General features: G+C 48.9%; 1 protein-coding gene and 1 long non-coding RNA gene across 3 annotated transcripts in view; one reads left to right on the top strand and one right to left on the bottom strand.

Annotated features, from left to right (window-relative positions):
- Positions 1-21,168, bottom strand: part of FANCA (FA complementation group A) — a 50,973-nt gene extending 29,805 nt beyond the window's left edge. Inside the window, exons 1-13 of one of the 2 annotated variants that reach the window (XM_032853733.1) lie at positions 21,058-21,168; positions 18,357-18,390; positions 17,846-17,912; positions 15,584-15,696; positions 14,231-14,307; positions 13,797-13,938; positions 13,361-13,494; positions 9,151-9,261; positions 7,795-7,890; positions 7,642-7,701; positions 6,087-6,175; positions 5,415-5,475; positions 5,286-5,335 (exon numbers count right to left, since the gene is read on the bottom strand). In XM_032853733.1, the coding sequence (XP_032709624.1) occupies positions 5,286-5,335; positions 5,415-5,475; positions 6,087-6,175; positions 7,642-7,701; positions 7,795-7,890; positions 9,151-9,261; positions 13,361-13,494; positions 13,797-13,938; positions 14,231-14,307; positions 15,584-15,696; positions 17,846-17,912; positions 18,357-18,390; positions 21,058-21,168 (1,145 nt within the window). Of the gene's footprint in view, positions 1-5,285; positions 5,336-5,414; positions 5,476-6,086; positions 6,176-7,641; positions 7,702-7,794; positions 7,891-9,150; positions 9,262-13,360; positions 13,495-13,796; positions 13,939-14,230; positions 14,308-15,583; positions 15,697-17,845; positions 17,913-18,356; positions 18,391-19,096; positions 19,172-21,057 lie in introns of those variants that run through there. The other variant, XM_032853732.1, reaches the window with a different exon arrangement.
- Positions 5,198-18,817, top strand: LOC116865528. Its single transcript, XR_004382225.1, has 3 exons — positions 5,198-5,273; positions 18,767-18,769; positions 18,807-18,817. It is a non-coding gene; the product is annotated as an uncharacterized LOC116865528 (long non-coding RNA).
- Positions 21,169-27,552: the final 6,384 nt, after the last annotated feature.

The following is a 27,552-nucleotide window of genomic DNA, read 5'->3' as shown; positions in this document are numbered from 1 at the left end:
GAGGAAATGCAGAAACCCACAGAAAAGGACATTTCAGACACCACTCATCCTCAAAGAGCTAAGACAGTAACAGAAAGGTCGGGCAGGTAAACTGGAAGAAATCCTACTAAAAAGAGAGAAAATTACACCCCAAAAAACAGACACGCAAAACGAACAAGTCAGAAGACAATCGGGCACCCAGTGCCTGAGAAGTGTGAGCCACAAGGAGCCACGTGGGGAATAAGCTACTGACGTCATCTGGCCTGGGGTTTGCTTCCAAACAGCCCAGAGCAGCGGGGGCATGTGAGCGTGACATAAACACTATTCTATTTTCTGTCTTAAATTTCTCATAACAGAAGATTTTAAAGTATCTGAGAAAATTTCTTATACTGAAAGACATGAATTTCCAGATTAAAAGGCCCACCTTCTGCTCAGCCAAGAAATGAAAGTAGACCTAAATACCAAAATGCACAGCCGTTAAATTTCAGAACACAGGGAAGAAAAAGGCACAGGAAGTCTCCGGAGAAAAACACAGGTCACGTGCAAAGAATCAGAAACATACCAGCTCAACGTCAGCACTAGAAGCCAGACTTCAACCGAGCAATACTTTAAAAAATTTTAGGAAAAGTATTTCCGACCCAGATTTCTATACCTCACCAAACTACCTACCAAATATGAGGGTTAAATAAGCTGCCCGCCCCCAAAAAAAATAAAAGAAAGGAAGAAAGAAAAAAAGAAAATAAATGTAAAGATAAATATCAAAATTCAGTTAAGAGAGGCGCCTGGGTGGCTCCTGGTCTCTGCCTCTGCCTTCAGCTCAGGTTGTGATCCCCAGGCCCTGGGATCGAGTCCCACATCGGGATCTCTGCTCAGCGGGGAGCCTGCTTCCTCCTCTCTCTCTGCCTGCTTCTCTGCCTACTTGTGATCTCTGTCTGTCAAATAAATAAATAAAATCTTCAAAAAAAAAAAATTCAGTTAAGAGTTGAAAATGCTTAGGGCACCTGGGTAGCTTGGTGGCTTAAGCCATTGCCCTCGGCTCAGGTCATGATCTCGGGGTCCTGGGATCGAGCCCTGCATCAGGCTCTCTGCTCAGCGGGGAGCCCGCTTCCCCCTCCCTCTCTGCCTGCCTCTGCCCACTTGTGATCTCTCTCTCTCTCTCAAACAAATAAATAAAATCTTTAAAAAAAAAAAAAAGTTGAAAATGCTTGCCTCCAGAGAAAAAGAAATGGCAGGGAGGGGTGGGGGGGATGGTTGTTTCTCCTAATAAACTTTATAAAACTGAAACTTAACTCTATATCCTTATTTGACTTTGACAAAAACATTTTTTTTAAGATTTTATTTATTTGAGAGAGAAAGAATGCAAGGGAGAGCATGAGTTGGGGGGAGGGGTGAGCATGAGTGGGGGTGGAGAGTACGGGGGGTGGGGAGTAGGGGGGGTGGGGAGAGAGACTCCCCACTGAGCAGGGAGCCCGATGCAGGGTTCGATCCCAGGATCCTGAGATTATGATCTAAGCCAAAGGCAGATGCTTCACTGACTGAGCCACCCAGGGGCCTCCAAAAACAATTTTTTAAAACCTAGAAATAGGGGCATCTGGGTGGCTCAGTGGGTTGAGCCTCTGCCTTAGGCTCAGGTCATGATTCCAGGGTCCTGGGATCAAGTCCCGTGTCAGGCTCCTTGCTCAGCAGGGAGCCTGCTTCTCTCTCCGCTGGTGTGTGCATGCTCTCTCTCTCTCTGACAAATAAATAAAATCTTTAAAAAAAATTAACATTAAGATATACCTATATTAAAACACAAGAAAGACTATAAAACACTGAGTTAAACAACCAGTTTCAGAACCTATAAAAAGAACAAAAGAGTAAACTTGAGGAAATACGGAGAAGGCAATAGTAAAGTTAAAATCTAAAAGCAATAATACAGAAGATAAAAAATACATCAGCGGTATGATAAGACCAAAATAATACCAAAAAAAACCAAAAAAGTAGTTATGCAGTAAAATTAACACAACAGACAAATCTTTAACAAGAGAGAGTCATGAAGGGCAAAATTAACAACAGGAATTACAAAAAAATCACGGGGCGAGGGCAGGGGGCGCCTGGATTGCTCAGTCAGTCAAACATTCAACTCTTGAACTCGGCTAAGGTCTTGATCTCAGGGTTTTGAATTCAAGTCCCACGGTGGGCATGGAGCCTACTTAAAAAAATATATATAGGGCGCCTGGGTGGCTCAGTGGGTTAAGCCGCTGCCTTCGGCTCAGGTCATGATCTCAGGGTCCTGGGATGGAGTCCCTCATCGGGCTCTCTGCTCAGTGGGGAGCCTGCTTCCCTCTCTTTCTCTCTCTCTGCCTGCCTCTCCGTCTACTTGTGATCTCTCTCTGTCAAATAAATAAATAAATAAAATCTTAAAAAAAAAAATATATATATATACATGGTAATCAATGCTATGTCAGTAAATTTGAAAATTTAGATAAAATAGATGGTTTTCTAGAAACATACAACTAACTCAAGAATAAATAAAAAACCTGACTAGACCAACAAATATCCAAGAAACTGAAACAGTTGTCCAGAGCCTGCCTCTGAAATGGATTCCAGGAACAGAGGACTGTAGAGCCACGTTTGACCGAACTTAAAGGAACATAGAATCCCTGCGTTATACGGACTGTTTAGGACCCGGGAAAAAGGGAAGGCCACCCAATTCATTCCATGAGGTGCTAAAACCTTGATGTCAAAGCAGCCAACATGAGTAAAAACATGTGAGACACAGATGCAACAATCTTAAAGTATTACTAATTCGAATTCAACAGCCTCCACAATTAAAAATCATTACCAAGTAGGAAGTGATCCAGGAATGGGAGGACAGTGGAAAAATCAAAGTCGTCCGTCCTGCAGCGGATCACAGAACACCCAAACCATCTCCAGAGACACAAAAAAGCATTAATTCATGCTCAAAGTCCTAGCAAATTCACATAGAGGGAACTTTCTTAATATCATAAAAAGCATATGAAAATATAAGGAGACTACAGCAAATCAAGTATTGGTAAAACTGTAGAAGCATTCCTATTTGAGTCAGGAACAAGACAGTTTATTTCTACAGTTTCATATAATACTAAAAAGTCTACCCAACACAATAAGACAAAAATGAAGACGTATAAAGATCAAAAAGAAAAGACAAATTATTTTTATAGACAATGTGAGTATCTACAAAGAAAATCTACTACCTAGCTACTAAAAATAACTATGAAATAGGGGAGCACCTCCACCTCAGCAAAAACAAAAACAAAAACAAAAAAAAAGAAAGTAATGTGCTTTTCACAGCAATAAAATCTAAGTACCTAGTAGTATACTGAACACAAAATTTACAAGACAGAAAAATCTACAACTGAAAGGCTTAAAAAGATATATTATGTTCATAGAAGGAAAGTTATAACAAAGTCAACTATCCACAAATTAATCTATAAAATTAAGGAAATTCCACTAAAAATTCTGAGTTTCCATGGGGATACACAGAAGGATGTTTACTGAAGCACGACTAAAACATGACACTGGGGCGCCTTCAGCTCAGGTCACGGTCCCAGCGACCTGGGATCAAGCCCCATATCGGGCTCCCTGCTCAGCGGGAAGCCTGCTTCTCTCTCTCCCACTCCCCCTGCTTGTGTTCCCTCTTTCACTCTCTGTCATAAGTAAATAACATCTTTGAAAATAAATAAAACAAAACATGACATTGGAGTTCACCGAAGAGTTCTGTTAGAACGATGGATAAGTGAGTCAAGGTAGTTATTCTGTAGGCCATGGGTCCCTGGGATCGTGCAACGTAGCAGCTGTACCCCCAGAACAGAATTGAAAAAATTAAACAGAAAAAAGAGGTGTGGCTGGGTGGCTCATTCAGTTAAGCATCTGACTCTTGATTTTGGCTCAGGTCATGATCTCAGGGTCATGAGATCGAGCCCTGTGTCCTTCTCCCTCTGACCCTCCCCCACTACAAAAATAATAAAACAAAATAAAATAAAAATAGAAAAAAGATTATACATCAACTTCAGGATAATGGTTTCCTCAGGGAAAAGGAAAGCGCGTTAGGGAGCTGGACGGAGAAGGGTTTTTTGTTTTGTCCTTTTTTTTGAGAGAGAGAGAGGAGAAACACTGAGAGAGAGCTGAGCAGGGGGTGGGGAGAGGGCAGAGGAGGCTCCCTCGGCTCCCAGGCCCCGGAGAAGTGTTTCAACAGTGCCTGCACTGTTTTATTTTGAGCAGAAACAAAAAAAAGGAAAGGGAGCAAAGCATTAATGTGAGTGGGGGATATGGGTGCTTTTTACAATGGTCTCTGTACTTCTGGAATATTTTATGTAAAAAATAAATAAAAATAAGGATCCCAGAAAACAATTTTATTTTAAGATGAAAAAGTTTACTTTTACTTTCTAGGCTCTTTCTCTTTCCAACTCTTTTTTATTTATTTATTTTTTTTACATTTATTTGACAGAGATAGACCACAAGTAGGCAGAGAGGCAGGAGGAGAGAAAGGGGGAAGCAGGCTCCCCGCTGAGCAGAGAGCCCGATGCGGGGCTCGATCCCAGGACCCTGGAATCATGACCCGAGCCGAAGGCAGAGGCTTAACCCACTGAGCCACCCAGGTGCCCCTCTTTTCAACCTTCTTATGGGTATCATTATGTTCTAGGAGCTTCACTAGGAAGCAGGATTTACAGAAAGGACAAGTTTGGAAAGCCGGTCAAGTGTGAGCGAGGGGTCCGAGACTCCACGTTCCACTGGAGTCCCAGGTCTAGTCCAATCTGTTGTACGGCGAGGCTTCCGTGTCTCCCTGTTCCTTTCCTTCTTTGCTTAAATTCTCCTTTCACAATGATTATGGACCAATAACGTGACTATCTTAAATTCCCAGAAAGACAGTCCTAAAAGTTCATCGAGAAATGATATTCAGTTGTGATATTCAGAATTAAAGAAATATTCTTTTTAAAATCTTAATGAATGTTGAGGGCGCCTGGGGGGCTCAGTCAGTAAAGTGTCTGCCTTCTGCTCAGGTCATGATCCCAGGGTGCTGGGATCAAATCCCACACTGGGCTCCCTGCTCAGCGGGGAGCCTGCTTCCCCTCTCTCTCTGCCTGCCTCTCTGCCTGCTTGTGATCTCTGTCTGTCAAATAAATAAAATCTTTAAAAAGCAAATAAATAAATAAAATCTTCAGATATATAAAGTAAAATAAAATCTTAACAAATTTTAGGCCAATATTTTATAAATAAAACACATTTCTCTACAAAAGAACCACAATTTTTTCGCATTTGTCAAAAACCCTTCTGTCCTTGCGTACCTCCTCAGAGACTCTATCAAGGCCGTTCTGGAATCAGGGGTTCTTGGAAGCTGTGGGGGAAAATGGGATTCCAGTGAGACATTTGTTCTCTGCCAACTGGGCCCCAAGTCCATGACCACATGTACTGACCACACGAGGAGTGAGCAGGGCAGGGAGAAAGTGCGACACGTAGTAGGATCTCCTGAAGATGCTGTAACAGAGAAGGGCAGGTCCACAGGTGTCGGAGATGACCGAAGTGTTAGCGCGCCTTACTGACAGCCACAAAACACCCATTTCCACAGAATCTCGCTGCATTTCACAGGGTGACACAAGCGAGTTTTCCCGTCTCATGTCACGGCTGTATATTCTACCATTTTTTCTTTTTTTAAGATTTACTTATTTAGGGGCGCCTGGGTGGCTCAGCTGTTAAGTGTCCGCCTTCAGCTCAGGTCATGATCCCAGGGTCCTGGGATCGAGCCCCACATCGGGCTCTCTGCTCGGCAGGGGGCCTGCCTCTCCCTCTCCCTCTGCTCCTTCCCACTGCTTATTCTCTCTCTCTCTCAAATAAATACAATAATTAAACATAAAAATTAACAAACACACAAACCACCAAACCATGGACTCGTTCTCGTCCTACTTTGTGGGCTCTACTCAACCATACCCATTGGTTCTCCTCAAGAAAATGAGTTTCACAGCTAAGGCTCTGCGCCTCCTCACTATAGAACCTGTGCTGGGGCAACTATCCTCAGCCACCCAGCAACAGGCACCCTGTTACGAGTGGCTCTGAGAACAGATGGGACGATGCAGGAAGCAAGGCCCTACCTGGCCTCCATGACAGCGACAGGAATCTTTCCTGTGTGTTCGAACACCGTGATGGCCTTCTCCACATCCTGCTGTGCTCGGCTATCGGGCTGGCTCCGTACAGGGAGGGTGGGGAAAGGAACAGAAGATTTCAAAGAAAAGACATTGAGGGGCACCTGGGTGGCTCAGTGGGTTAAAGCCGCTGCCTTCAGCTCAGGTCATGATCCCAGGGTCCTGGGATCCAGCCCCGCATCGGGCTCTCTGCTCAGCAGGGAGCCTGCTTCCTCCTCTCTCTCCGCCTGCCTCTCTGCCTACTTGTGATCTCTCTCTGTCAAATAAATAAAATAAAATCTTAAAAAAAAAAACAAAAAACAAAAAACCAAGACATTGAGCAGGAAAGGGTGCCATCAGCCTACCCTTTGACACCATGACAACTCTGCCAATTCAAGGTCAATAGCCACAGGCTGGCTGCTGGCACAGCAAGGGACGTTGGGACAAACCAAGGCCAGCAAGACCACAGAAAGGGACTGACTGCTGTTTCACACTCTCGGGAAGCAAGCACCTAGCAACAGGCCCCCTCAGGGACCATTCACCACCTGAGACCCTCTGCCACCTTCTGACCCCTTTCGGGAGAATACAGGGTTCCAAAGAAAGACTCTGAAGTGGGAAGGGGAAGGGACTTAATTTTTCAGAGTTACCAAAATTATGAAACAACAACATATGAATAGCAATAAATCTTAGACACCTACGTTAAATACTTAAAACTATGGGGCACCGAGGCAGCTCAGTCAATGAAGTATCTGCCTTCCGCTCAGATCCCAAGGGTCCTGGGATGGAGTCCCACGTCGGGCTCTCTGCGCAGTGTGGAGTCTGCTCGTCCCTCTTCCCCCTCCCCCCCACTCATGCTCTCTTTCGATGTCTCTCTCAGATAAAATCTTAAATAAATAAATAAATAAATAAATAAACTACTTAAAAATATTCACCTAAAACTTTCATGGCAGCTATAAGGGTTGTCCGGCCACTCACATTTAAGTAAGAGAGTCTTTTATTTTGTTTGTTTTTTAAAGATTTCACTTATTTATTTATCAGAGAGAGAGAGAGAGAGAGAGAGAGAGAATGAGTAGGGGGAGGGGCAGAGGGAGAAGCAGACTCCCGGCTACACAGGGAGCCCAATGAGGGGCTCCATCCCAGGACCCTGGGATCATGACCTGAGCCGTAAGCAGACACTTCACTGACCAGTCACCCAGCTGTCCCTAAGTAAGTGAATCTCAAAATAACACACACACCAAACAGCCATTTGACATCTGCTTTATGTAAATACAGTGAACACTTTTTCCTGCAATTCTTAGAAACACAGATCTTCCTCCCACCCCGTTTTAAAGACCTCTTCAATGCAAACCCATGTGAATGAAGATCTGAAAGACAGACCGACCCCTCTGCACAGAGCAACTTACCCGCCCTCCAGCTACAGCTGCCAGGAAAGGCCCACGTGCTCCGCTCCCGAGTCCAGGAAGGACTGTACTGGGTGAGCACAGGCCAGAGGCCACAGGCGGCAGCAGAACCGAGGTGACCTTACCTCTATGATGTCCCTGGCTGAAGACAGATCCTCGTAGAGGCCCATGTTTTCCATTGAAACCTGCAGAGGGGACACAGCGGCAACATGAGGCCCAGGCCTCTGAAGAGACAGGCTGAGGAGCGGCCACTGTGGGGAGGGGAGGCCACCGCTCACCTTCAGGTCAGACAGGCGCGTCTTGGCCAGCGCGATGTAGTCCGTGAGGAGGGAGCGGTACTTGCTCGGCACCAGCGGTGGGTGGAGAATGTGTGCCTGCGGGTGGACGGCAGAGCAGAGCCCCACAGCCCATGAACGAGGGGTGACTTCCCGGGGCAGCAGCAACAGCTTGCCGCCACCGCCTGAACTCACACCAATGGCTGGAAACTCAGAGGATGAGTGAGCCATGGACTCTGGGGGGCTCCCGCCAGAGCTGGGACAGACAGAACCCCGGCTGAGGGTCTGTCTCTACATGCGGCTTTGGTCTCTCCTTCCCACGCTGGCCTGGCCAGGGAGAGCGTGCGGCGGGGTCCCTGCACAGAGCTGGCCCTCACCCTCCGCAGCCTGGCACTCCCCCCAGTCTCTCCCCTGCAGTACAAACACAGGGGTGCCCCAGCCCCAGGCAGACGAGGCGTTGAGCCCTCAAGGCAGCTGGGAGTCCTGAGCTTTCACCGGGTCATGGCACGTTCTATAGGATTCCTGGTCCCTTAGGTCACATGTATTCTTTGGAATGTCATGGAAATTTCTGAATTACAAGAAGAATTAAGAATCAGTTTCTAGTGCCCTACCCTTCAAACAATGCTGGGCAGAATTATCTGATTAAAAAGAAAGCTTGCAGGAAGGCATTTTTAATCAAGGAATTCATTCAGATTTGTTATTAAAAATGCAAACTCTAGGGGCACCTGGGTGGCTCAGTGGGTTAAGCCTCTGCCTTTGGCTCAGGTCACGATCTCAGGGTCCTGGGATCGAGCCCCACATCAGGCTCTCTGCTCAGCGGGGAGCCTGCGTCCCCCTCTTTCTCTGCCTGTCTCTCTGCCTACTTTTGATCTCTCTCTTTGTCAAATAAATATAATAAAAAAAAATTTTTAAATGCAAACTCTATCTGAGGGTGTAAGGTCTTCCACCTCTGGAAGCAATGGCCTTGTGCACTTTGGGGTATATTCTAGTTCTTCTTCAATAGAAAAATACATTATTTTATATGTTAACTAACTGGAATTTAAAAAAAAAACCTGAAACTACCTAAAAATAAATAAATAATGCATCATTCAAAAACCAAACAGGGGCCTGTAGCATTGCATCCGCGACAATGTACCCCCACCAAGCAGGTGCCTTCTGAGCCAGCACAGACCTCCCCGCCCTCGTGAGGGACTGTGTGCTGTCACCAACAGCCCCCCAGGGACAGATAAGGCGCCAGTCCCTGGGCATCTCAGTAGCACCCACGTGGTGCCCGTGGCGGAGAGCACAAGCACATCCCTGGTGGGGAGGCCCACGGCGGGGCCAGTGGGGGGACGCCCGGGAGTGTGGGCCACTGCTCACCTGCAGGTACCGGGGTGCCTCAAAGGGCACGAGGTCTGACAGGAACTTGAAGAGAAAGACCAGTGTCTTCTTGCTGCCGCTGTGGAACCCCCTCGTGTTCCCAAAGGAGGCCTGGAGGGAGAGGCGGGGTGAGGGCCAGGCAGCTGGCTCCATGAGGGGCCACACCACCCACGCAGGGACACGGCAGTAGCGACAGACACAGGCTCGGCTGCACCCAAAGGCAAACAGCCACGCAGGCCCCAGCAACCCCACCGTGCACAGCTCTGCCTGGTTGCGAAGACGGGCTGAACACTTACAGCAAAGATGAAAACCCCATTCCTCAGGGAACAGTAACTGCGCTCTCGGTGACCCTCAGAAGCACAGTGTATTTATTAGCTGCCCTGCCAAGGGCGTTTCCTCAGCAAATAAACACATTACACACCACGAAGCCACTTCTGAACCACGGTAACTCCCAGACTCTTCTGTGAGGACAAGGTCACTGCAAGGGAGGGGGCCAAGAAGGGCAGCCCCCGGCGCTCCTGAAAGTGCCCAGCTCACAAGTGCCAGCTCACAAGTGTCCAGCTCACAAAGACATAAGTGGGCCCTTGCAGGAACTGAGGGGCCCTGGGCATTCCAGAACAGACACCGGCCCTGAAGGGCCGTGAGGAGCCTCTGCCAAGAACCGAACACCCAGCTACACGAAGTCCTGCCGTGGCCCAGCTCACCACAACGCCACAGCCTCCGCCACTGTGGGTGGAGGCCTGCAGCACCTCCATCGAAACGCCAGATTTCGGTCAGAATTCTTCTGAACAGGAGAGTGGTGCAGACACAAGAAGCCAGCGGGTAAGGGGAAGATGGCGGTAGAGCAGGAGGACCCCAGCTCGCTTTGTCCCACAGACACAACTAGATAACTCAAATCATCCCAAATGCTCCAGAAAGCGACCTAAAGACTGACAGAACAAACTCCACAACATTATAAAACCAGGAGTCGACCACAAGAAAAAATCTGGACAAACCACAAACACATGGGAGTTTCCACATGCTACTAAAAACGAATGGGTCAACCAAGAAGTCAAAGAAAAAAAAAAGTATGTGGACACAAATGAAGATGGACACAAACAGTCCAAAACTTTTAGGATGTGGAAAAGCAGTTCTAAGAAAGAAGTTTATCGCAATTCAGGCCCCCTCATGAGGTGAGGAAAATCTCAAATACACGACCTAACCTTACACTTAAAGGACCTAGAAAAGGAACAAAACAAAACCTAAGACCAGCACAAGGAAGGAAATAATAAAGATGAAAGCAGAAATAATGCAGAAGCTAAAACAAAAAAAAAAAAGAAAAATAACAGATCAATGAAATCAGGAGCTGGTTCTTTGAAAAAAAGCTACAAAAACGAGGAATCTCTAGTCAGACTTATCAAGAATAAAAGGGAAAGGACTTCAATAAACAAAATCACAAATGAGAGGGAAGTAACAACCAATACCACAGAAATAGGGACAATTATAAGACATCATGACAAAAAACTATATGCCAACAAATTGGACAATCTGGAAGAAATGGATAAACACCTAGAAATATAAAACCTCCCAAAACTGAAACAGAAGAAATAGAAAACTTGGGCGCCTGGGTGGTCAGTCGGTTAAGCAACTGCCTTCTGCTAGGGTCGTGATCCCGGAGTTCCAGGATCTCCGAGTCTGCTTCTCCCTCTGACATTCTCTCCTCTCACGCACATGCTCGCTCTCTCTCAAATAAATAAATAAATAAAATATATTTTTTTAAAAAGAAGAAAAAGAAATAGAAAACTTGAACAGATCAATTCCCAGCAAAGAAATTCAGTCATTAATAAACTCCCAACAAACAGAATTCCAGGCCTGATGAATTCTACCATTTTTTTGTGTGTTTTTTTAGATTTATTTATTTGACAGAGAGAGACACAGCGAGAGAGGGAACACAAGCAGGAGTGAGAGAGGGAGAAGCAGGTGTCCCGCCGAACAAGGAGCCTGACACAGGACTCGATCCCAGGACCCTGGGACCATGACCTGAGCCGAAGGCAGACGCTCAATGACTGAGCCACCCAAGTACCCCAGCAATCCATAAATTTACTGTAAACCCTACCAAGATACCAAGAACATTCTTCACAGTAGAACAAACAATCCTAAAATTTCTATGGACAAAAGACCCCAAATAGCCAAAGCAACCTTGGGAGGAAAAAAAGAGCAAAGCTGGAGGCATCATAATTCTGGACTTCTGGTGATCATGGGGTGCCTGGCTGGCAGTCAGAGCACAGCACTCCTGATCTTGGGGTTGCAGCTTGAAGCCCCATGTTGGGTGCAGAAATTACTTAAAAATTAAAAAAATAATAATAATAAAACAAACTTTAGAAATCTTATAAAGTTGTAGTGATCAAGACATCATGTTACTTGCAAAAAACAGACACATAGATCAAAAGAACAGAACAGAAAACGCAGAAATGAACCCATCACTCTGGTCAAGTAATCCACAACGGAGAAGGAAAGATGATCCAACGGAGAAAAGACAGTTTCTTCAACAAATGGTGTTGGGAGAACCGGACAGCCGCATGCAGAATGACCCTGGTCCCCTTCCTTACACCACACACAAAACACATTCAAAATGGATTAAAGAGGGTGCCTGGGGGGGCTCAGTGGGTTAAGCCTCTGCCTTCGGCTCGGGTCATGATCCCAGGGTCCTGGGATCGAGCCCCACATCGGGCTCTCTGCTCGGCGGGGAGCCTGCTTCCCCCTCTCTCTGCCTGCCTCCTGCCTGCTTGTGATCTCTCGCTCTCTGTCAAATAAATAAATAAAATCTTAAAAAAAAATAAAAAATAAAATAAAAACTAAAAAAAAAAAAAAAGCCACCAGATGGAAAGAGGAGCACCCCCACATCACCATTCAGCTCCCACCAACGTACAAGGGGCACCACTTCCCTCCGTCTCATCTGTCTACACAAGGGTTAGGGACCCTTGGCAACATGCATCCCGTCAAGAATGAGCCTCAGGACACCCCGGAAACAGGACAAGAAACAGGCTGCCAGAGGAGAGCAGTGTCTGTGAAGTATTTACAGGAAGTATCAGAGGGGCAGACCCGTCCCCAGATGTGCGGCTACAGTGGCATATGCTGTCACTCCAGGAAAATGACAGTTACAAGGACACTGAGGTGAGCTGAGAACTGGGATTCAGGACCCCAAAGGGCTCAAATTCAAAGTCATCACGTTGGCCTTTTTACATTAACATTCTCAAAATAAAGATTAAAAGAGATCTTCAAACACTGAACATACACATAAACATCTGTCAAACTCACCCAACCTTTCACTTAAATTACATGCATTTTCTATAAACTGTATCTCAATAAAACTGAAAAGGTAGAAGTAAAAAGAAACCAATAACACCCACCATCAATGCAACATGTGCGAAGCATTCCCGTCCATATGTCGCCCAAAAACTCAGCAAATCCCAGGCCCAGAGACACCTGGTTGGACTGAATGACCTGGACGCAGGTCTTGGGGAAAGAAACCACATGCTGACACAGACCGGCTCTTAGGACCATCGAGGGAACCCTGGCTGAGGACATGGCCAGAGCCCCTGCGCGTCCAGCAGGAGCCCCTGGGCCAGCAGCTCTTGCTGGGAACACAGGGGTGAGGAGATGAGAGCAAACACCGTGCCTGCCCATCCTCCCCAACAGGTGGGCAGAGGCTGGGCCAAGGCAGCTTTGGCTGGTGCAGCTGCCCTCAGAGCTGGGGAGCATGGGCTCCCCACAAGCAGCCACCAGGCAGCCAGGCAGTGCGCCAGGCAAACCCGAAATATCTACAAGGACTCGGATGGCTCTCTACCCACCAGGTTGACGCTCTCCCAACCTTCAAAGTGGATGTGTGGATAGACGCCCCCACAGCAGCAGCCCCAGCAGGTCTGGGCACTGTGGCATGGACGGGGCGAGAAACCAGGGCAGCGTCCACTGAGGGGAGGGCCAACGAGGACACACATGGTGCAGACCCACCACAACTGTCTTCACGTTTTCCCGACAGCACCCCGACCTGGGGACCCGGACCGGCAGGCGCAGCGGCCACGAGGGGAGGACCAGCCCCTGGACAGGGCAGCATGGGGCCCCGGGGGAGGCGGGCCAAACAGACCTGACCACTGAACGCGCGTGAGTGTCCCTGTGACAGCGAGCCGGGGGCCCAGTCGCGAGCGCGTACCGCCAGAGGTGGGGGGCTCACCTGGAACCAGTCTGGGTAGGACGGGAACACGGAGGGGCCCTCCAGCGCAGCCTGACGTGCCACCAGGAACGCGGTGACCATGCTGTCCAGGTCGCAGTTCTCAAACGCACGGGCCAGCAGTCGGGCCACCCAGTCTAGGAGGGAAGGACCCACGAGAGAGGCAGACGAGGACTTGTGTGGTGCCACGGGCAGGACACGCTGGGTGGGAGCGTGTGCACGCCCAGTGCCAAGTGCAAGAGACTGGGTCATGAGGGCCCGGAGCAACCCAACACCAACGGCACGCGGCTGCATGGGAGGCAGATGGAGGGCATGGACGGGAAGACCCAGGGCGCCCTTTAATAGGGAGCAGAGCAGCGGGCAGCCACCTCCACCCACAGGCTCAGCCACCAACAGCGGGACCCACACACACACGCCGGGGCCTCCCAGCCAAGGGCACCTTTAATCAGTCGCTGCGACTCGGGCAGGCAGATCACCAGTGTAGACACACAGGAGAGCACGTGCCGCCAGTTCACCTCGTGTGTTTCTAGAACCTCCCGCAAGTGGCCAAGCAGCTCCTCGGGGCCCAGTATGGCGAAGAGCTGCAACAGAAGGTCCCCGGCTCGGCTGTGGAAACAAGCCGCTCCTTGGGCAGCCAGGCCTCACCCCCCCTTCCAGAGCCACGCCTGCCTCCACCCTCAGGGTCCCTGTGAGCAGCAACGGTCTCCTTTCAAGGAGAAGGTGTTCCGCCCATGTGACAAGTCCAGCCGCTGGGCCCCCAGGGGTCTAGGCAGGAGCAGCTGTGGTCTGCGGAGCCTGCCGGCCTCACCCTCCCTGGACGGGAGCCCCGGGGCCCTGTGGCCGCTGCTGCCAGCCCAGGAGCACGTCACCCACCCTGCGGTACAGACTGGTGAGCAGAGGGTGGGTCTTTGCGAAGCTCCACTCTCTCTGCATCCGAACAGCATCAGAAACTTCATTCAGGAGTAAAAACAGACAAAAATGTCAGTCATCACAAAAAGCTGCCTTAATCTGCATTTTTTCAATCATTAGCAATCATTTCTGTCCGTGAACCGGTTTCTGCCATCAGGGGTCTTCGGCCCAGCTCCTTGTCGCTAAGCCCTTGCCGTATCTGCTGTATTTTCTAACGCGTCAATTGTTGAACTTTGCTCTTTTCAACTCTAATGGTGGGTAAGCCATCAGCAAGGACGCCGCTGCAAGGGGGTCTGGCTGGAGCAGGCCACAGTGCACCATGGCGAGGGCCAGAAGTTTCCCTTGTGCTACCTGACGACCCTGCCTGGGGACACAGTGCCACACACAGAGTGAGCTCGGCGGGCACGCTGTTCATTTGTCTCCCCAGGAACCTGAGCACCTGCAAACACCATCACTGGACGGATGGTGACATCACCCCAAGGACACTCGTGGGCACATGACATGGCATCAACCACTCTGGAAAGAGCCTGTAACTACAGATGACCCCTTGAACAAGACGGACTTGATATGCGTGGGTCCACTCGCATGCTGCTTTTTCTTAATACGGTACAGTTGCCAATGTGTTCTCTTCCTTATCATGTCTGAACGTTACTTCCTTCGCTCCAACTTACTTTAATGTAAGAACACAGTACACAGCACATGTCACATACAAAATATGTATTAATCAAGTGGTTTTCACCAGGAAGGTTGTTAGTACTCGTGTCTGGGAAAGTCTAAAGCTAGGGATGTCTGAGTGGCTCAGTGGGTTAAGCCTCTGCCTTTGGCTCAGGTCATGATCCCAGGGTCCTAGGATCGAGTCCCACATTGGGCTCCTTGTCCAGCAGGGAGCCTGCTTCTCTCTCTGCCTGCTTGTGCTCTCTCCGACAAATAAATAAATTAAATAAATTTTTAAAAAAAGCTATACGCAGATTTTCAACTGCACAGGGTCAGGGTCCCTAACCCCCACATCAGTGCTTATATTATAGAGGATTTATCATAGAAGAATCTAGAAATCCACTCTGATAACTAGATACTCATCTACTGAGAAAAGACAAGAAAGGTTTCACGTTAAATGTACTTCTATTTCGATGATGACACAGGTGACAGTTCTCCTTCCCATACTTTGTTAGTTCTGAATTTTCTTTACGAAAATTTGTAACTTTCAAATTAAAGGATATTTGACACTCACGTGCCCGCGAGTCTTAAGCAATCTCAGCGCTAACATTCAGGGCCCACGCTCCCATGAGGGAGGCAAACAAGGGGGGTCCAGGAACCCACCTCTCAGCACAGGCTTGTGCGTTAGCACCTGAGTCAGAGTATGACTGAAAAATCTCTTTGGCACGTCTGCTGAAATCGTTCCGCCATACATGTGTCCACAGAACACGCCAAACCTGCCAACATAGCAGCGAGAGGTCCCTGCAGGGCCGACAACATCACACCCACACCCCAGCAAGAGCTCATCAAAGGCCACTGTCCAGCAAGGTCACATGCACCCCGAAGCCCCCAGCCCCAAGTTCAGGGGGCACACAGGCTGGCCCTTCCCATAACCCTGAAGCACTCGCCAGCCAGACCACTGTGCCACAAACGTGAAAAGAAGTCCAAGGGCATCGGGGGCGGGTGGGGGGCACCTCTGTCGGTGAAGCATCTGTCTTCGGCTCAGGTCATGATCTCGGGGTCCTAGGATTGAGCCCCACATCGGCCTCCCAACTCAGCGGGGAGCCTGCTGCTCCCTCTCCTCCCATCCTGTGCTCTCCCTATCTATCTCTCTCTCTCTCTCTCTCTTTCTGATAAATAAATAAATAAAACAAAAGAAGTCCAGAGAAGGGCGGGTTCCATAAGAAAGAAGCCACCCATGAAGTAGGACACCTGGAAAGGGAAGGCTTTCCCTTTGGAAACATGCCAACCTCACAAAGCCTCAGTGTGCCCATCTGTGAAATGGGGATAACGGGCAGCAGGGCAATAGCCAGGCTGGCGCAAAGCACCTGGCACCCACAGGCACTCAGATGCAGTAACGGTTCCTGAAGCCAAGGACCTCCTGTGCCAGCACAGGGAGGAAGGACAGCGGGCAGGACATCACTGATGCGGCAGGAGGACAAAGGCTCTCGGGGCTGCCTGACAGTGGGGCCCTGAGGGCACTTCAGTGAGCCAGGGTCAGAGTCACTGAAGCTCTTCCCAGTTCCCCAGGGAGAAGAGCTCCCGTCACAGGAGTCAGGGGGAGACACTGGGCACGAAGGGCAGCCATGGGCTCTGCTGGCCTTCCGGGTAGACAAAACCATGACGCAAGTCCCATGTACCAGGAAGCCTTGCCATCCAGACCAGGGTGGGGTGGGGGCAGTGTCTGGTTTTATTGTAAAGATTGGCAACTAAATAAGAAACTTAAAAAGAGGATTGCCTGGGGGCTTAGTCGGTTAGGCGTCCAACTCTTGGTTTTGGCTCAGGTCATGATCTCGGGGTCATGAGACTGAGCCCCATGCTGGGACTCCATGAGAGTCTGATGGGGACTCTCCCTCTGCCCCTCCCCCCCACTCCCTCTCTCTCATATAGAGCAATCTTTTTTTTTTTTAATATAGAGCAATCTTTCTTAAAAAAGGAAATTTAAGGGGCGCCTGGGTGGCTCAGTGGGTTAAGCCTCTGCCTTCGGCTCAGGTCATGATCTCAGGGTCCTGGGATCGAGCCCCACATCGGGCTCTCTGCTCTGCGGGGAGCCTGCTTCCCCCCCACCCCCCGGCCCACTTCTCTGCGTACTCGTGATCTCTGTCAAATAGATAAATAAAATCTTAAAAAAAAAAAAAAGGAAATTTAAAAAGAAACAAATACATCCATAGTGATTCTCTGACTCTCAGGACATGGGTTTGAGCAACCCAGTTATAAAAATGCATAAAACTGAGAGCGCAACGCCGTATAATCGGTGTGAGCGACGTGCGGCACGACCCAGCTTGCTAAAGCAACCGGAACACAGGCAATCGAGGCAGAACAGCTGGAGGGATTTGCAAGGCCTGGGAATGTGGGAAAACTCTCCTGGATTCCCAGGAGAAAACCAGCTTCCAGGCCAGACCCCCCCCATTACTGTGGAGCAAACCCGACCCCCCAATGACCAATCCTAATGTGTGGCTCCATAGAGCCACGCAGAAAGCTGATGTGGCAAAATCGTGACCACGGGGATGTGCGAGCGCCAGCCCTGGGGAGCAGAGAAGGCTCCTGTGGGGAGAGGGCATGGGGCACTGGCATAGGGGGAGAGCCCAGTGAGAAGGTCGCTCCAGGGGTGCCCTGGGTGGGAATCCGGGCTCACACCAGGAGTACAGACACCCAGGTGACAGAGGGTTCAGGCAGAAGGGGACGGCCAGCCTCCCGCCTCATCTTCAGAAGCAGGTGGGCCAGAGGGCTCCCAGTGCTCTCCAGCGGGCGTCCTCCCTGGACACTGTCCCAGTGGCAGAGAACCATGAGCAGCAGCCAGGCGCTGAGGCTCCAAGAGTGGTTCAGACACCTGGACCTTCAAGAGAAGGTCTGCGCAAACCCAGCAGGCCTGCCTGCAGGACGCACCAGTTCTTCACTGTCCTGTACGCTGGGGATTTGTCCTGCAGCCCGGCGGCCAATGCCTCGAGAGCGACTGACGACAGGTGGTGGGAACAGAAAACACAACAGTTCAGCCTCACAATCCACCAAAAATGACCCCTGACCAGCTACTCCCGGACAAATCAGGTAGTGAGTCTTTGAGAAAGGGAAGCTCCTCAATTTCCAGGTAAGAGACCCCGTCGGCCTCCTACACCCCCCATGAGTACAGGTCCCCCAAACAATCCAATGGTACCAAAGACTTAAGCCTTTTAAATCCATCAAATGTCGGAAGCAATAAAATGCTCCCCTAGTTAACTGTTAACAGGTTGTCACTCATGGCTCCCGACATTAAATGCAAAGCCACCGACATCTGAAAGCAGGATGAACAGTTGAGGGTGAGCTCGGGTGAGGACTTGAAGAGGAAAGGCAGGAAGCCCTGGGAACCCTTGGTTAGCCAACTAGCCGTTGCCCAGCCTGGGGCTCGGCACAGACAACTCACAGACCAGCATCCTCTGCAGCACGGTCACCGCAACCTGTCAAAGCAGAACATGGGCCACGGTTACTCACCTTGGGGTACTGCCCAGGGAAACAAGCAGTCACCCTACAGGCAAATGATAAAGTGCCTCCACACACAGCCCGACACTGGGGAGACCCAACTGAGCAAAAGGCAGACTTCCTGCAAGGATCTGCCGCGATCCCCAGGACCTCTCTCAGCGTGGCCCCGGGCCCTGGCCTCACCCTGCCGGCCTCCCACGGCCTGGGGCTCACGGGTCCGCACAGAGTTCTGCTGCTAAAAAGCTCTCCAATTCTGGGACGTGCTGAAGGCTTTCACCCGCAGGAACTTTGGAAACCAGAAAATGGCGGAGACATCCCTGCTTTGCTCCATTTCCTCATGTCCACTAGACGTAGGGAGTAATGGCACTAGGGGAGCACCTCAGGAAAATAACAGTACAGATCTCCCATCAAAGCTGACAGATGAGGGGCGCCTGGGGGGCTCAGTCGTTAAGTGTCTGCCTTCAGCTCAAGCCATGATGCCAGGATGCTGGGATCAAGCCCCATGTCATCTGCCGTGTTCTTCCTCTCCCTCTGCCCCTTCCCCCCACCCCTCCTGGCCACTTGTGCTCTCTAATAAAATCTTTAAAAAAAAAAGCTTATAGATGCATGTGGGGTCACTGGTCTAAGTAAGAACTTCCATTGTTGTCACAAGCCACTTCCAGACTCTCCATCTGACGTTCTTACCCGGGCCACGCGTGCAGGCTCCACACCTCTGAGATCTGAGTTTTTCTGAAATCCTCTCAAAACAAACAACTGCATGAAATCTGAAAAACCACAAAACCCGAGGACGGACATGCACACCGTGGATCACGCAGGGCACCGACTTCCCCACACCTGGAAAGGTGCGCACCCATGTCTCTTCTTCCCGCTCCACTCCCCACGCACACGCCTTCACTGGCCCAACCAACCCAAACCTTCCTGAACCAGACTTTGCTTCTCGCTGCTCTACTTGAAAGGGAAATACTCATAATCGAGTTTATGGGAAGGATTTTTCTCTTAAAACAAAGTATCTGGGGATGCCTGGCTGCCTCAGTCGGTGGAGTGGATGACGCCTGACCTCAGGGGTGTTAAGTCTGAGCCCCATGTTGGGTGTAAAGATCACTTTAAAAAAAGGCGGCAGCGGGGGGGCGGCGGGGCAGGCGCCTGGGTGGCTCAGGCGGTTAAGCGTCTGCCTTCGGCTCAGGTCATGATCCAGGGGTCCTGGGATCGAGACCCCCTCAGGCTCCCTGCTCAGTGGGGAGTATGCTTCCCCCCTCCCACTCCCCCTGCTTGTTTGTCCCCCCGGTCCTGACAAATAAATAAATAAATAAAATCTTTAAAATAAATAAATAAAAGGGGGATGCCTGGGTGGCTCAGCGGGTTAAGCCTCTGCCTTTGGCTCAGGTCATGATCTCAGGGTCCTGGGATCGAGCCCCACATCAGGCTCTCTGCTCAGCGGGCAGTCTGCTTCCCCCTCTCTGTCTGCCTCTCTGCCTACTTGTGATCCCTCTCTCTCTGTCAAATAAATACAAAAAAAATCTTTAAAAAAAAAAAAAAAGCATCTAAGTTTTCCTGTGGATTGTCTCTCCAGCCAATCTCCTAAACAAATAATGTAAGGCCGGTTCTAGAAGGACCAGAAGCATTACATTCTGGGGAACAAGGCAGGAAGCAGACTCCTACTTCCTGAAAAGATTAGAAGATTTTTTGTCTCATCTTCGATTTAAACTTAAACTCTGAGTCTAGACTCGGGAACTCATAAGGAGCTCACATCCATCACCAAGAAAGTTTTAGGAAAAAGGAACACCTCTTCTGCAATGTAAAAAAAATTCATAGGCTACCTGTACAGAACATTCCACTTCTCATCTAATTTTCTACTTGTACATTTTGTCCTTCAGACATTCCTGGCAATGGCCAGGATCTGCTGGCTCAGAGAGGAATCAGGGATAGGGCCCACTCTAAGGGAAATGCACCCAGAAAAACAAGTGTGACAAGAGACAGCCACTCTGAGCTGCTGTCCAGGACAACATGGGGCCCCTGCTCTCACCCAAGTCTATGTGTAGATCAGGCCGTGAGCTCAGCACGCTTGCCACAGTTTCTACTTTGCTTTTTCTGAGCACGTTTTAAAATAACTGCTTAGAATGGAGTCCACAGAAAGTCAGTGGCCTCAGGCCGAACCACCATACAAGTAACAGGTGCCTGCTCTGCCTCGCCTGTGGGCTTCCCCAGCTCCCCACACCCCTCCTTTTCTGGGATCTGAAAGTACAGATTCCTGTGACTTGACTTCTCTCCGTAAGTGCCCTGAAGCCACACCTCCAGTCAACATGGCTCTGGGGGTTTTCTCTTCCCAGAAGGGAGAGCTTGGGTGCTGATAAAGCTACCGGACAACCCCATGTGGGTGGCTGTGCCTCCCAATTCAGCAGGTCATAATCTGCATATTTTAAACACACCAGTGATAGGCCCCCAAACACAATGGGGCAACTGACGGACTGTATCAAAGCTCTCACAGCATTCAGGGGTAAGCAGACCCATGGAGCACGTCCAGGTAAAGACGGTTCCATTCCAAATTCCTAGGCTAGAGTGGGGCTGTCCATTTCCCACAGACCCGCGCAGAAAGCATCCCCATGGACCTCAACTTTGCCCATGAACCTGCCCTGGTGTGCACCTACCAGAAAGCATAGTCCGGGCGATGTCCGTGTGCTGAGTGGACGCTTCCACCTGCTCACACAGAAGGCACAGGTCCCTGAAGAGCCACGCAACCGTGGACTGCGTGTCGGCATGACTAGGGACAAAGCACACAGCTCACCCCGGGCTCACCACCGTCCCGAATCCATCAGGCCCTCTTCTTTCACACACACTTCACTAGGAAGCCTAAGCACTGAGAACCAGCTGGCAGTCCCCTGGAGCGTGCCCTGAGGTCAGGAGAGGGCCACTAACACCCAAGAGCTGGAGGGGAAGCTGCTACTGGCATTAAAAAGAATCATTTTTAAAGAGCATAACTCGAACAGCTGACTACTACCTGGGGGAAAAAAAATAATCAGAAAGAAAGAAAATAATCAGAAAGAAAGAAAACAGCAGCAATTTTAGGCTGTCACAGGACAGACATTGGTCAAGGGCCTCAGCCATGCAGAACCATCTGGGGAGCCTGGATCTGGAAGCAGGAGCAGTGGGGTGGGGGGGTCCTCACCTTAAAATTTCATTCGGGCCCCTGGCTCTGGCACCTCTGACGTCTGGCACCTTTTCTTGTGCTTGGCCTTATGTGTACCCTCCTTGGACAACTGTCTATTGAAATCCTTAGTCCATTTGTAATTAAATTGTCTTTTTATCGTTGAACTACAAGAGTTCTTTATTCTAGATACTAGATTATCAGATACGTGATTTGCAAAAAAATGTCTTCCATTCTATGGACTGTCTTTTCATGGTCTTAACAGTGTTGACACAAGTTTTATAACTTGGTGAAGCATTAATTTTCCCTCTACATTTCCTTTTGTTGCATGAGTTTCAGGCATCCTGTCCAGGAAACAAATGCCTAATCCAAGCTCATGCAGACGTAACCCTAGATTTTCTTCTAGAGATTTTAGGGCTTTAGCTCTCACGTCAAGGTCTTGGATGCACGATGACTTAGTTGCTGTGTGTGGTGTGGAGCATGGGTCTGACTTTATTCTTTTGCATGTATATGTCCAGTTGTCCCAATACCGTTTGTAAAACAGACCATTTCCCCCCATTCGATGTCTTGGCACCCTTGTCAGAAATCAACTGACAGGGCACCTGGTGGCTCAGTGGGTTAAGCATCCGACTCTTGGTTATGAGCTCAGGCTTGTGAGATCGAGCCCTGCATCGAGCTCTGCATTGAATATGGAGTCTGCTTGGGATTCTCTATCTCCCTCTGCCCCTCCTGCTTGTGTTCTCTAAAATAAGTAAATAAAGCTTTAAAAAGATAACTAATGATGGGCACACCTGGGTGGCTCAGTCAGTTAAGTGTCTGCCTTCAGCTCAGGTCATGATCCCAGGGTCCTGGGATTGAGCCCCAAATTGGGCTCCCTGCTTGTGCCATCTAATAAGTAAAATCTAAAAAAAAAACAAAACAAAACAAAAAACAATGACAGAAATGTAGGGCTTTACATTTGGATTGGAAATCCTGGCCCACTGCTCTAGGTCTACCCTTAGGCCAGCACCACAGGCCAGCTCTATAGTAAGTTCTGAAAACAGGACCTGGGACCCCTCAATGTTGTTGTTCTCTCTGAAGAATTTTTGGCTACTCAGGGCCCCCTGCACCTCCACTTCAGTATCAGAATCAGCTTGTCCATGTATGGAAAAAAGCCAAGTTAGGTTTTGATGGAGATCAAGCCGCATGCATCAGTCAGTGCTGGGGGCATGGGGGATGCCGCCCTCCTAACAATATCAGGTGTTCCAGTCCATGAGCAGGGAATGTCTGTTTCTCTAGCTCTTAGAGCCAGGGGCCCGAATGAAATTTTAACTTCCTTTTCAGATTGTTCACGTTCTTATATAAAAACACAACTGAGGGGTGCCTGGGTGGCTCAGTCAGTTGGGCGGCTGCATTCGGCTCGGGTCATGATCCCAGGGTCCTGGGATCAAGCCCCGTGTTGGACTCTCTGCTCAGTGGAGAGCCTGCTTCTCCCTCTCCCTCTGCCTGCTGCTCTGCCTACTTGTGCTCTCTCTCCATCTCTCTAATAAAGAAAATCTTAAAAAATAAAATAAAACAAAACACAACTGATTCTGAATGTTGGAGCTGTTTCCTGCAACCTTGCAAAAGCTGCTGACGCGCTAATACTTCTCAGTAGGGGTTCCCTAGGCTATTCAATACGTAAGATGTGGTCCCCTGCAGACAGCTTCGCTCTTCCCCTCCCAATCTGGACACTTGTTTAAATCCCCCTATGCCCAGGTGCATGGGTCAAGAAACGTGTTTTTCATAGTTAAAATTTGTCAGCCTAAGTCCTGGGCCTTATATCATAGTTAGACCTTTCCTGCTCCAAGATTATAGGGTCATCTTCCATGATTTCTTCTAGTACTTTCATAATCTCATTTTCCCGCTATGACTTACCTAGAATTTTTCTGTTCTAAGGTGAAGACTCAACTTTTCAAATCGAGATGTGACCCACGTGTCACAACGCCATTGATTTCAACACAGACTTTTCAACAGTGCTTCAGGGTTCCCCAAATTAGACACTCAGTTTTTCCTGACCTGATGACAAATATACCCATCTCTGGCTTTCTGCGTGGCAAGAGCGTGGCCGAGAGCATGGCAGGCCAGAGCTCCCAAGGCCTCCTCTGTGTGCATTCAGAGATACTGAGTCACCCTCCTCCACCTTCCGGCAGGGGTGCTCAGCTCTCCCACCCTGCGGTCCTTTAGGAACAGACTGAGCACCACACTGCTGGCTAAGGGCAAGTCTATCTCAAGCCTCCTCGGTCATTTATCACAGGTCTCTCTGCCTTCTGCTTCCAAAACTTTGCTTCTCCTCTCTTCTCTTCTACTGCCCTCTGTAAGCGGTTATCTTTGAATCAAGTCATTTTCCTTACTCTTGATGGGACTTAAGAAGGAAATAAAAGTAGGTACACACATTCTATCAACCATATTTATCTGAATATCTCTTTTTAAATTTTTTTTTTTTAATTTTCTATGCGGGGGCGGCTGGGTGGCTCAGTGAGTTAAGCTGCCGCCTTCAGCTCAGGTCATGATCCCAGGGTCCCGGAATCAAGTCCCTCCTCCAGCTCCTCGCTCAGCAGGGAGTCTCCCTCTCCCTCTGCTTGCCACTCCCCCTGCTTGTGTGGGTGCACTCTCTCTGTCTCTCTCGCGCTCTCTGACAGATAAATAAATATTAAAAAAAAATAAAATTCTTTTCAGGGTGCCTGGGTGGCTCAGTTGGTTGGGCAACTGCCTTTGGCTCATGTAATCTTCCTGGAGTCCCAGGTTCGAGGCCTGCACAGGGAATCCCTGCTCAGTGGGGAGTCTGTTTCTCCCTCTGACCCTCCCCCATGTCGTTCTCTTTCTCATTCTCTCTCTCAAATAAAGTCTTTAAAAATAATTTTTTTTTCTAGGTAAGAAGTTTACTTTATTTTTTGTAGTAATCTCTATACCCAACATAGGTCTCAAACTCAAAATCCTAAAATCTAGTCTTATGCTCTTCCAATTGAGCCAGCCAGGCATCCCCTTTAAAAGACAAAAAATTTTAAATATTTTTATTTATTTGAGAGAGAGAGAGAGAGCGCGAGAGAGCGAGCGCGCGCACAAGCAGGGGGACCAGCAGGCAGAGGGAGAACCAGGCTCTCCACTGAGCAGGGAGCCTGATGTGGGACTCGATCCCAGGACCCTGGGATCACGACCTGAGCCAAAGGCACATGCTTCACCGACTGAGCCCCCAGGTATCCCTCCTATGATAGATTTTATACAAAGAAAACATTACCAAGTTTGTACATGACAAAGAATTTGATTATAACAAATGTTCTCTTTAAATAATGAAGACTTTCTCTCAGTGATTTTTGGCTTTGATTTATAAATAAATCATAATACACTAGACCACAAAAAGTAAGTCCTATAACACTAAGGTCAGGTAGAATAATCACTGGTACACTACCTTTCCCACAGCTCCGGGAGGCTCACAATGTTCTGTACGTGAAGACGCCACACAGCTTCAAGCAACAAAGAATTCTGAAGAAAATAAGAGTAGTAAGCGTCTTTCGTGCACACATTTTCCTACAAAGTGCAGAGCCGTACGCTGAACTCCTGGACCCTACGGACAACTGGGGTGGAGTGACAGGCACAGCCCCAAACACGTACATGGTCACGGTGGCTTCAGACTTACTGCTCCCACTCTTCACCTCCCCAGCCCCCAGCACCCTGTCCAGTCCCTAGTGCCACCTGCTTCTAGGACTTAGTCCCCTGTGGCCAATACAAGATCCCACAGTACAAACTGGACATGGCAACCTTCTTTCTTCTTTGGACCCTTTGGTGGCTCTTCGCAGCTCTCAGAACAAAGGCCCAGACTCTTGGACACAGCACAGGACCCTTATAACCCGGTGTCTGTGTCTCTTGTTCTCTGTCCCAGCGAGCTCCCCCATCTGCACCACAGCACCCTCGCCCCTGTCCCCGGGACATCTTGCTCAAGTCTCCTGTGTCCCATGGCCTACTTTGCCAAGCTCGCCTTCACCCAACAAAACGGCACTCCTCCTCCACACCCCGTGCAGCTGCCAGCTCTCTTACAAAGCCTTTCCTGCCACCAACCATGCAGCCATCCACTCTTCCCTGCACACCTGTGGACACCTACGTCATGACAATGCACGGGCACCCGGCTGCCCTCCCTCCAACTACACAGCCGCCATCGAGCACAGGGACCACAGCAACACTGACACAGCTACAGACACATACGTAAAGTATGCTGGATAGAAGAATGGGGGGGGGACCATGAACGCAACATCACCTGGGCTGTCCTTTCCTTTCACTATATTCTTACTGATCTCATTTAATAACGAGTTACCTTGAGTACTTTCAACTACTCAAAAATCTGTAAACCTACTGAATTCAAAACGCTTCAAAACAGAATAAAAATAATTTTTTAATTATAATTTTCTACTTTACTATACTACCATGGGAAATTGTTCATAATTATACCTAAGAAGAGAGACCATGTTTCTGTGGTACAGTCTGATAAACATTACTAACGATGGGTGAATACTGACATATACGGTCACTGAAGGCACTTTTTTTCCCACCCACAGAGACATGAGCTGAATGCCTCCCTTCCCACCCGTGATTAATGAGATGCTTGGTAGAATCCCTAAGAACATGCTGGGACTCTGTTGTCTCCGCTCAACACAAGACTGCCTGAGAAGCCCCTAGAGGCAGAGCCGCAACGTCAGATTTTTACCTGGACTTCGCATAGCTCTTGACAGAAGGAGAGACGGGAGAACATACCATGAGCTAATAAATACTGAGCCACCTCCAACAAGGAAGACAGTTTCTTCTGAAAAGAGAGATTAAATCTTAAAAAAAGCAAAAAATAAAGTACCTGAAACAACATTTAAGAAATGTCCTATTACGCCAAATAGCTCAGAAGTAACGAATAAGTACCATTAGCTCCCAGCGCCGCGTCTTACCCTTTGCTCTGCATTCAGCAGCACCTTCTGGGAGGGCTCGCCACTGGACGCACAGATCTGCACAATGCTGGACACCACTGTCCGACTGGACAGCACAGCCACTGGGACACCCAGTTTCGAGGCTTGATCCCGTAAAGCAGAACCTTAAAGACAGAACAAAAACCCGGAGACAAACTACGTCTAAAACAGAAGACCTAGGGTTTAAAAAGCCTTTTCAGCTGTAGCTACCAGACTCCTGAGCACCCAGCCCCTGGTCCACGATCCATGAAGTAAGAAATCAGGGCGCCTGGGGGGCTCAGTCGTTAAGCATCTGCCTTCGGCTCAGGTCTTGATCCCAGGGTCCTGGGATCGAGCCACGTTCTGGCTTTCTGCTCTCGGGGAAGCCTGCTTCTCCCTCTCCACCACCCTGCTTCTGTTCCCTCTCTTGCTGTGTGTCTTTCTGTCAAATAAATAAAGTCTTAAAATATAATAATAATAAAGAATGCTGAACAGCCTGAAAATAGATAATGCCTACAAGCACATAGCTTCCTAATTTTTTTTAAAGATTTTATTTATTTATTTGACAGAGATCACAAGCAGGCAGAGAGGCAGACAGAGAGAGAGGGGAAAGCAGGCTCCCCGCCAAGCAGAAAGCCCGATGCGGGGCTGGATCCCAGGACCCTGGGATCATGACCTGAGCCGAAGGCAGAGGCCCTAAGCCACTGAGCCACCCAGGCGCCCCCAAAATAGCTTTCTAATTTAATTGACTTCCAAAACTAAGGTTTTGTTTTGTTTTTTTTTAAAGGAAAAGTAAACTCTAGAACATGCCCATTATCTTCAGGGCCCTGAAAACGCATACCAATATGTAAATTAAAACATTAATAGTACTTACAAAGATTCCAAATGACAATATTAGAAATTATCAACTACTGGGGTCAAGAAATTATTCATGGTAGAAGAGGAGAAAATGTTGATTTCTAGCCATTATTTTTCCACAATGAAGGAAACCATCAATCAAACAAAAAGGCAATTTACTGAATGGGAGAAAATATTTATAAATGACATATCTGATA

This window comes from Lontra canadensis, unplaced genomic scaffold, assembly GCF_010015895.1.
Source record: "Lontra canadensis isolate GAN:19392208 unplaced genomic scaffold, GSC_riverotter_1.0 scaffold8, whole genome shotgun sequence".
In the NCBI taxonomy this organism is placed as follows: domain Eukaryota; kingdom Metazoa; phylum Chordata; class Mammalia; order Carnivora; family Mustelidae; genus Lontra; species Lontra canadensis.
This window is presented reverse-complemented; position numbering and strand designations above follow the sequence as displayed.